General features: G+C 39.7%; 1 protein-coding gene across 1 annotated transcript in view; it reads left to right on the top strand.

Moving 5' to 3' along the window:
- Positions 1–9966, top strand: part of cers3a (ceramide synthase 3a) — a 109240-nt gene extending 99274 nt beyond the window's left edge. The window contains 2 exon segments of the mRNA XM_050041304.1: positions 4619–4754; positions 4757–9966. Coding sequence (XP_049897261.1) covers positions 4619–4754; positions 4757–4806 — 186 coding nt within the window. The 3' untranslated portion in view covers positions 4807–9966.
- The last annotated feature ends 319 nt before the right edge of the window (positions 9967–10285 follow it).

Below are 10285 nucleotides of genomic sequence, written 5' to 3'. Positions count from 1 at the left end.
GTGGTGGTCATTTTCGATTAAAGGCCAACGTCTCAGCGACGTCTTGGCAATGAGCAAACGCTCTCCCTGCTACGTCTTAACGATGTAAACTTGATACATCGGGCCGACGTCGGCCAGATGTATGTGAGCTATCTGGGAAATAATTTCTACGCACCAGGGGCGATTGCTCTGAGACAACAAGGGAGGCTGAACTTCCCCTAAAATTTCATAGAAGAAATGGTCAAATATGCACTATTGAATTTACATTAAAATAAGAATTTACATTGCATTAAACGTACGCTAGGATGCGTTTAACATGGGGATAGCCCTCCATTCCGAAACATTGCTGTTCCGACACACCGCCGTTCCGAACCACCCCCACTCCGAAACCCCCCCACTCCGAAACTGATTTTCAAGTCCATATCGAGTTTCCTGCATCAAACACTGCCGTCCGCTCTCCGGCTGCACTCGCACAATTCTGAAATTCGTTGTACTACAAAAGCTTAAAGTGAACGTTCAAATCGTTGTTTTTTATTGAAAATATGTCACTGTCTTCATTTACGGTATTTATAATTTCGCTAGCAGCAAACACATAAAGGAGACATTTGTCAAGTCTTTTTACGCGCGCTGTCCGTGGTGCTGAAATCCCCACTCCCGGCCGCACTCTCTCTGGTCAGACAGACTAGTGATGATCTGGCTTCTGGTCAGAGTAAATATATTAAATGCATTTATAAAACGGAAAGGTGAAATCAGTCAATCTGATTGTTTCTTAACTGATATAATGAGCATATACCCACGACTACAATTTTAAAGCCTTATCACAGCATATCACCAGCTAGAAGCAACGATGTAGGCCTATCCATGACAACAATAAGCCGAGTGGAGCTGTAGTTGCAAGGAGAGGTTGGTCGGAGCGCATCTGTGATTGAGTGTGCGGCTGATTGGAGGCACCTGTTGACGAACTGCGGCCGTTGTCCCCAATATTCAGAATAGCGGGGCCTTTAGAAAAAATGGGAAACCCCGCCAATACGAAGAATGGAGGTCTATTTTCGGAAAGGCGGGGTTTCGTAAAGGCGGGGTGTAACCGTTTAACATCAAGACTATGATGTTCAAAGGTCAGCTGTTTATCACCAGTTTTCAAACGCGACCTCCCTCTCATACATTTTCGTGTCAGCAGGGTGGACGCAGAGCCTCCAAGCATTCCTATGAGACAGCGCTGAGCAGGTTTTTTTCATGCAGCAAAGCGAGACGGTCATTGGATAAATGCGACAAAATCGTCACTTCCACGGAGACTCAGCTTCCCTGGGACCTAATGGAGCGGTAGGCGGGAGAAGACGCTCGGTGTATGCATGATGAACCCCTTTGTGATTGACAGCGCTTCACATTTCGAGCTCAGTCCCATGCGGATATTTGCGAGTGGAGTCTTCTGACAGAGTGCCGTCCGGAGTTCCTTATTTCCATAAGCGATATATAGCTAATTTTCACCGTTTGTACAGTAAAGTTCAGGTGTTTGAACCCATCTGAAAATCTTTGAGGTGTGTTTTGCTGTGGTTCTATGGCATGTGTGGTTGAAAAACAGCTTCAATTAAATGTTCCTTTTCTAAGTTACTGCCTCCCTACAATATGACAAATTTTATGATGCAAACTTGAAGTGAGTTTCCCCAACAGCCGCCACTGCTACGCACTTACAAACTGTAATTTCTTCAGCAGTTTCTGACAGGTTTAAGGGCTAATTTATGAGTGCACACTTAGTGATCATCATTCGAAAAGATCAATATCTCTCTGTTTATTCTCTCAAAAACTTTGACAACACAAATAGCTAATCTGAGACAACAAGGATTTGTACCCAGGTTCATTGTAAACTCTGAGTTATTGATCTCACTGTTATGAAGCAGGAAAATAACTTCATTAAAGCCTGAGTTCTTTGTTAATCTGCAACATGTTAGTCTGGAGGTTTAAATTTGTTTCCTCTCATAGAGTTGGTAATTAAAACTAAACTTTCAGCTCAGTCAGAAAAAACTCTGCTGAGTTCAGACTGTTTACTTGCAACACAGCTACACTCATACATTTACGGATAGCTGAGCCTCCTACCTGCCTGTCAAACCACATCAACCCATAAACCTTCTCCAATCTGGACTGAGTGGAGTCCTGTGGACGTTCAGCTGTGAAGTCTGATGGCCGGTGGCTGCTTGCTTCACTGTCATTCAGCGGCAAGCGAAACATCCTGGCACTATGATCTGACTATGTGCTGGAGTTTTCCTGCCTGTCAATCATGTGGCATTTGAAGATAATTATAGGCATGGCTGTTCTTGGCTTTCAGTGTTGGATAGTCCACCAATAACATTTTCGTCACGTCTTGTCTGATCAGTAAAATTGAAACTTAGATTTTGTCTAAGTTTTCATTATCAAGATCTATTTATAGCTCATGATCATCTTGTTTCATCATGAGAAAAAGGTTGTTGATAAAAAATTTTCGTCAGTTTTCCTCAATGAAATTAACACCATTGGTGAACTACAGTTTCATGTAGTTTCCCCATAAATGCCCATCCATCCACCCTTACCTCTTCCCCGTGTCGACTTTATCACGCCAAAAAAACATGACAATGCGTTCTCCTTTACTTTCAGTAGACAGTCAGAAGTCCTATTGGTGCCAAAGAGTTTTTTTTACTTGAATGTCAACAAATGTCATTTTGGGGGATTTGCCGAAATGACTGATGCTGATGTTTGTGTTGGGCAGTCACTATCTGAAGAGAAAAATGAGGGGGAAAAGTAAATTCATTCTCCAAACTTCCTGCTTCAACTTTGACCTACTATACTTTCCAACATTTGAAGTGCACTCGCTTTTGGTTTTGAGACTGCCAACAGGAGGAAGACAACAGAATCAGTATTGTCCTCATATGTCTAAAGCAACCTATGTTTACTTTTACCACTTCAATTTAACTCAATTCAATTCAGGTCAATTAAAAAAAATAAAAATCACATGGAATTACACAAAGTACAACTCTGGTGAAATGTGATTCCATCAGCTCCTTCAACCTGTGCACTTAATTCAGTCCTTTTTTGCACCCTCTTTCATTGTTGGCTGCTGCTTTATTATTGTTCGTGTTTACGGATGGTTGTCCACACATCCCAACCTCAACAAGGCAACCGTATAGTTGCTTTTCCTAAACAATGGCAGCAATGATCAACAGCAGGAACAGGAGTGCTTCACAATCCTACAGACTCACCAGTCTTTATCCACTATAAAGCACACGCCTCCCCTCCTTCTCTCACCAGAGTCCTCTGCTCTGTCAGATCAACATATAGAAAAAGAGTCACCTGTTTGAATGGCACTGTCCAGGATTTTGTCAAGTTTCAGTGAATCAAAGGATCTTACAGTTCCTAATATTCCGTTGGAAACTGATGTGGCACAAAGTTTATTCTCTAATGCCTGTACAATGGCTAGCAGGTGCTCATTGTTGTCCATCTTTTGTAGATGTTTACTGAGGTATACATTTGAAAACCTCGACATGGCTAGCTACCAGCTAGCTTGTTAGAAGTTGGCAGAAGGAGAGTTTACAGGTCGGTGAGTTAATTTCCTCATCCCGATGAGTGACCTGCAGCCATATGCCACCACTGTGCAAAGCCAACCCCAAAAAGCAACACTAACACTTGTAAAATAGACACTAGAGTCTTAATTCAGCATAAATTTACCAGAGCAGACAGAGAGGCAACTGGAAGCATCGGCGCCATTATCTTTCCTTTCCCTTAACTAAGTATTTTTTGTTCCTCAATTAGCTTTAACCATACTGGTGAACAATTATACTTTAAGAGAAAAAAGCCAATACAGGTCATTTTGGAAGGAAGTGACAGAATGCATATTGACTTTGTTTTAGTGATGTCACCATGTTCCCAGATTTCAGCCATTACCTTGGTGATTGCAGTGTCATCAGAACTAAACAAAATCATGGACAACTCTACAAAAATAAGACCTGAGCTGTAAAAACAAAAAATATCATTTAAATCAAATTACTTGTTTGAAGCTTTGTAAATATCTGTTATCTACACTATGAAAAACTGTGTTTCATTTCAGACTCATGTAGAAATAAATGTTGCTGTGACCAGCTGTTATAGTACATAACCTGCCAGCTGTATTATCAGTAGACATTAAGATGACTTTTACAGTGCTCTCACCTCATTGTGTTCATCTGGTCAGAGTTTGTCTCTGCTCTGTAAGCTGCTCAGTTAGAAACAACTTGCTCAGCTTCCTGGAGCATATAACTAATATTTAACAGCAGCATGACTGTTGCACACATACCCCCTTACTGACAACACACTATGAGACAATTCAGACTAATTATTTCTGACTGATAGAACACCTGCAACTGTGACGGCAGTACACAGAAAGTAGTATATAAAAAGAATTGATGTTTCTACTTACAAGAACCCCAAACTCCAGCTCATTGTCCTCTGCTGCAGCTCAGGTTCCAAATCTGCTTCCAGGCTTCAAGGTAGATGTTTTGTTCTTTTTGCTCCGAGCTCTACCTGCTGCTTGCTGTGCTTGTGGAACATCCAGTTCCTCTACCACATTTTTTCCTCCTTTCAACCCCTCCCCCTCATATCTGCTTTCTTTCTCTAATGTATTTGTCTGATGTCACAGCTCACCAGAGATGAGAGAAGTGACAATGAAGAAGAAGAGGAAGAGGAAGAGAGCAGCCTAGCAGAGGACGAAAGTGAGGAAGAGCACAAGCTTGGCAATGGTTTGGCAGTTGGTGAGGAGGACAAGAATGGCAGCTTTACTGCTTATCTCCACCAGAGAACATCTGCCAATCAAAGAGTGTGTGCTGACTCATGCTCAGTATGATCAGTGGAGCCGAAGATGTGAGAAATAGGACAATGGTAAATACATGAAATCTTATTTGACAGAAAAATGAGCTAAATGTGATTTATTTCTTCAGATGCTGGAACACAGTCATCGCTTTGAACTACACACATGTACAGTGACAGGGACTTTGAGATGTTTCTGGCTCTTTCCCTGCTCCTCCCAACAGTATTGTCAGTAGCAGTGCTTCATTGCCCTGCAAGTCAAAAGAGACCAGCAAACCAGATAAGCAAACTAAGCACAATCCTGACTGTGTGCTCACCATTTAATTTGTTCTTTACTGTTTGTGCAGTGCAGAGCTGGTATGCTAGAGAACATTCCTTTAGCTGCTTCACCTCACTGTTTCATCCATCAAGTCCTGCTGGCTTTTTTATTTAAAACCTCTGTTGGCTTGCACCACTTATTGATGGTCACACCTCACCTTCATGCACAACTGGAACTCTTTGCACAGTATGGTGTATAATGGTCTGTGTTTAAAACTACACTGACCAACCTTTATTGAAAAAAATCACACCTCACTATTTAAAAGAAACAAAATGGAGAAACATTGTAACATCACAATGCACACATTTGTATGGTGTCTTCTAATTATTCCCATGAATAAGTGGACAAATAGGCAAAATGTGATGCTTTGATCCATTAAAACACTGAGTTTGATTAAACATTTTCATCCACCTAAAGCATTCATTTGGGATCAATTCATTGTAGTCAGGGGAGAAAATTAATATATTTTCATGTCTTTGTGTCCAGCACAGAGATGAACTCTATTGTAATTTCATAGCAGTGTAGCTGTAAGGGTCAGTGTGATATACAGTACACCGATCAGCCAAAACATTAAACCACTGGCGGGTGAAGGGATGGATGGGACACAAGACCTCTGGGCGCCCCCTGTGGAGTCAGGCACAGGGGCATTAACAGTGGATCCTTTTAGTCTTGCGGGTTGTAATGTGGGGTGCCAAGGCGTTCCATGGATGCTTAATCAGATTGGTATCAGGGGAATTTCAAGCCCAGATCGACACCTTGAGCTCTTTGTCATGCTCCTCGGGCCATATCTAAACAGTTTTTATGGTGTGGCATAGCAAGTTGTCCTGCTGGAGGGCCGCTGCCTCTGGGGAGTGCTTTTGCAATGAGGGGGTGTACTTGGTCTGCAACAGTGGTGGATAGAGTTTGTCAGGTGGCACCCACATGAATGCCAGGATCCAAGGTTTCCCAGCAAAACATTGCATTGTAACAAGATGATCAATGTTATTCACTTTACCTGTTAGTGGTTTTAATGTTTTGGCTGATGGGTGTAGATTTTGTCATCTCTTCATTTCTGCAAAGGCCTCACTGCCCAAAATGTATGACCACTTGGACTGTATGCATCAACTGCTCATGTGTGGAACATGTGGGAGTATACAGATGCTAGGGGTAGTATAAACGGAACTTCATTCGCTGTCTGTTCTACTGACTTAAGTGTTAGGGTACCCCTTCTTCGCCAAATCGACTCAGGGAGGAGGTCGGGGTTAATGGTTTCATCAAAAAAACATAAGAAAGAAAGTCAATTTAACCAAAATTATAATCTTTCCTTAAATCAAACCTTACCAACAGCAGATATATTGTTCAGCAGTCATTTGTAATGGTTTTTGAAGGTGCCAAGAAATTGATGTTGCCTTGCTGATGGGGGGGTCAGATCAGAATGCATTTGAATGTGTTGTTCTTGAGAGCATCTACAAACTATATATTTTGTTGTTTCATTTGGCATACTTGTTGGACGACTTCTGTGCTGGCTGAACATCACAGAAATATCCTCCTAAGACCCTGTGTCTTCATATGAGGGCATGACATTTTGGGTGTACTTGCCCTTATACTTCATTTTACTTAACTTGGACCTTTTATCCTTATTTATGGACACTTTTTTGTGCCATCTAGTGATAGTAAGAGCACAATACACTAATCCATGTAAAAACAAGATGGCAGCCAACTCTACCAAGTCAGTTTACAGTTGATCCCGACAAAAAGTGTACAAGATCCAAACCTGATCACATTTTATTGTTGAAACTTGTTTAGTTATGATTAATAATGACTCCAGTTTGATATAGAAACAAATTTGACCAATTTTAGCAACAGTAACAAGCTAAAACACTTGGATTAGGAAGACATTGGGACTTTATTATTGTCTTGTTTGAGGACATTGGGACTTTATTGTTATCTAGCTTAAGGACATTGGGACTTTGTTGTCTTGTTTGAGGACAATGGGACTTAATTATCATTGACAATGTTTAGTTTTTATACTTACTGACTCCTACTGATTCGAAATAGCTAGGAGAGATCAAAAAAGCATACCAAACAAAGGTTCGGGTCTCAGGAGGTTCAAATAACAAATGTTTGATGTTTTACAGCACATACTGTATATCAGCATACTCTTTATTCTTGCCTAAAATCACTAATACTGTGCCAAAGACTTAAATGAAGTATTTGTTATTGCTTTGCATACTTTTCTGGAGAACAGAAAGGAAAAATGGCCATAGATATATTGGAAATTGTGCATAGAATTATGTGTGTTGACTGATAGTGTTGTCGGTTAAGTCACTAGGAGTCATGTGCACATTAACATTAACATTTAAAGTTAAGTTAAATTTAAAAAAAAAAAAAAGTTGTTGTGTTATGCGAAATGCATTCATTCTTGCTTTTTCATTCAAATGTTTGTTTTAATCCATAGCAAATTTGGTACTGTCAGATCCAGCATGTTGACTGAATTGTCACAATTTTGACTTTTTTTTCTTTCTTTTTTTTGGATGATTACTCATTGTTCTCATGGGATATCTGTCCTTTTGGGTTGTAATTCCACTGATTCCCACAGGGTGGTGGTCATCACCCTGCTGTGTTCTGTCTTATGAATCACAATCAGGCAGCTGATCACATGTACAACAGAAAAAAGGAAACAATATCTGACTGGCTTGGATGTTAATGTCCTCTTCATGACTGAGTGAGTGTGATTACAAATACATCTTTGAAAATGTTAGAATAGTGCTTTATGTAAGTGTAACAATTACCAAATGTGACACAGTCAAGCCTGCATCAGCAGGCAGATGTAAACCAATGGAGAAACCACCCCTTCAATTTCATATCTTATAATCTCCCAAGGCATTAATATGATTATTATAATTAAGGTAAACTGGACATGTGATTTTGCAGTGAGTGAAATTAATGGACCATAAAAACAAGTGAACTGATCTTTAACAAACCAGAGGTAGAAACTCAACGTTAGAGGCTGAGATATACTTACTAGTACATTAGTGCCTTTTGTTAGAGCCTTCCTGATTGGTGAAGATCCTCATCTGGCAAACTCGACATCTGAAGTTTCTAACGCAGGTTTCCTGTTATAAATAAGCCCAAGCTCCTCCAGAACCGCAGAGGACATTGTTGAACTGCTGTCATAGGATGGCTGAATAGCACTAATCATGGCAAATAAACTGATCTTCATGTGTGATCTGTTTGCATTTAACAGATTAATTTAGGGTATATTTAAGTGGCCGGGCCTTACACTTGAAAGGGAAGGTGAGATGTGACATGAAGCAGTTTAAGAGCTAAACTCTGTATTAAGTTTTGAGTACACAGAACATTAACATGGCCTTCCTCTGAACAGAGAACTGAAGGCATTGCTTGTGTTAATAAGCACAATATAGTATACACTCACTAAAAGTATGGTTACACTGTTTTGCTTTTTACAACCCCTTAGTTCCCAAAAAGTTGGGAGGCTGTGTAAAACATAGATAAAAACAGAGTTCAATGATTTGTAAATCCTCTCTGACCTATATTCAATCTGAAGACAGTACAGAGACAAGATATTTAATGTTCAAACTAATAAACTTTATTATTTATTTATTTTTTTTAATAAATGTGCAGTGTTGGAAAGATAACTTTTGAAATGTAATAGCTGACAGACTAGTAGCTACCCTCTTAAAAATATAATAAGTAATTTAACTATTTAATTACTTACTTCATCAAAGTAATGTATCTTATTACAATTGATTACTTTTTGATAGCTTTTCTAACAAATGTTTTAAACTAGGCAATAACGCTGAAAAGTCCTAAAATTATTACTGCATAAATGTTGCTCTCAAACTTTTGCTGATCTGTGTTATGCAGAATTATGCCAAAAAAAGGCATTCCTACATGACACAAAGAAGCACCAAAATAAATGCTATAATCTGCATATGAACTTTTTACCAAAAAGAATATTTTTGGATGTAGCCCGTTTGTCATCACCAACATTCTGATTAGTAACTTTTTCTTTCTAAGTTTAACTGATTAGAATTACATTCATTTTGTAATTTAATTACAAAACTCTGTTACATGTAACAAGTTACTTCCTCATACTGAATATACACTCATTCGGAATTGGTTCATAACACTCAATACATTTCCAGTAGGAGACAGGTCTGGATTGCAGACAGGTCAGTCTGGTACCTGCACTCTTTTACTACAATGCCATGCTGTTGGAACATGTGCAGAATGTGTCGTATTGTCTTACTGGAACTTCGCCCGGAGGACATCCATGATTTCCAAGGACAGTTTGAAATGTGGACTCGTCAGACCACAGCACTCTTTGTGTCAGTCCATCTCAGATGAGCTCAGGCTCTCAGAAGTTATTTCCAGATGTTGATATATGGCTTTCACTTTGCATGCTAGAGTCTGAACATTTATAGATGCAGCGATGAACTGTGTTTACTGACAAAGGTTTTCCACAGTGTTCCTGAGCCCATGTACTAATCTCCTTTATACAGTCATGTTGGTTTGTAATGGAGTGCCACCTGAGGGGTCAAAGGTCATGGCCATTCAGTACTGGTTTTCAGCTTTGCCACGTACATGCATAGATTTCTCTGAACCTTTTGATAATATTACAGATTGCAGATGGTGAAATCTTAAATATGTTGCAACTGAAATGTTGTTCTTATACTAATGGACTATTTGCCCACACAGTTTTTCACAGTGTGACAATCCTTGCTTGTGAACAGCTGAGCCTTTCAAGGATGCCCCTTTCATACCCACTTATGATACTATCACCTGTTACCTGTTTACCTGTGGAATGTTTTTTGAGCCTTTCCAGTATTTTCTTGTCCCTGCACCAGCTTTTGTGAAATGTGTTGCAAGCATCAAATTTAGAATAAGTGTATGTTTACAAAAAACAATAAAGTTTATCAGTTTGTACATTAAATACCTTGTCTTTGTATTGCATTGAACAGAAAAGAAGGTTGAAACAGATTTGCAAATCATTGCATTCTCTTTTATTTATGTTTTAGCATTCCAGCTTTTTTGGAAACTAAAAATGCAGTTTCAATGCATGGAATAACAACGGAGGAACTTTGATTTCTCTCTGAGGAATGTGCGTGTCACACAGGGAGTCCCTGTAAGGTATCAGCTGCTGCTGCTGTTGGCTGACACGAGGGCACAGCTGCTGAA

This window comes from Epinephelus moara, chromosome 1 (genome assembly GCF_006386435.1).
Source record: "Epinephelus moara isolate mb chromosome 1, YSFRI_EMoa_1.0, whole genome shotgun sequence".
NCBI lineage: Eukaryota > Metazoa > Chordata > Actinopteri > Perciformes > Serranidae > Epinephelus > Epinephelus moara.
Note: the sequence above shows the minus strand (reverse complement) of the source record. Positions and strands in the feature narration are given on the sequence as shown.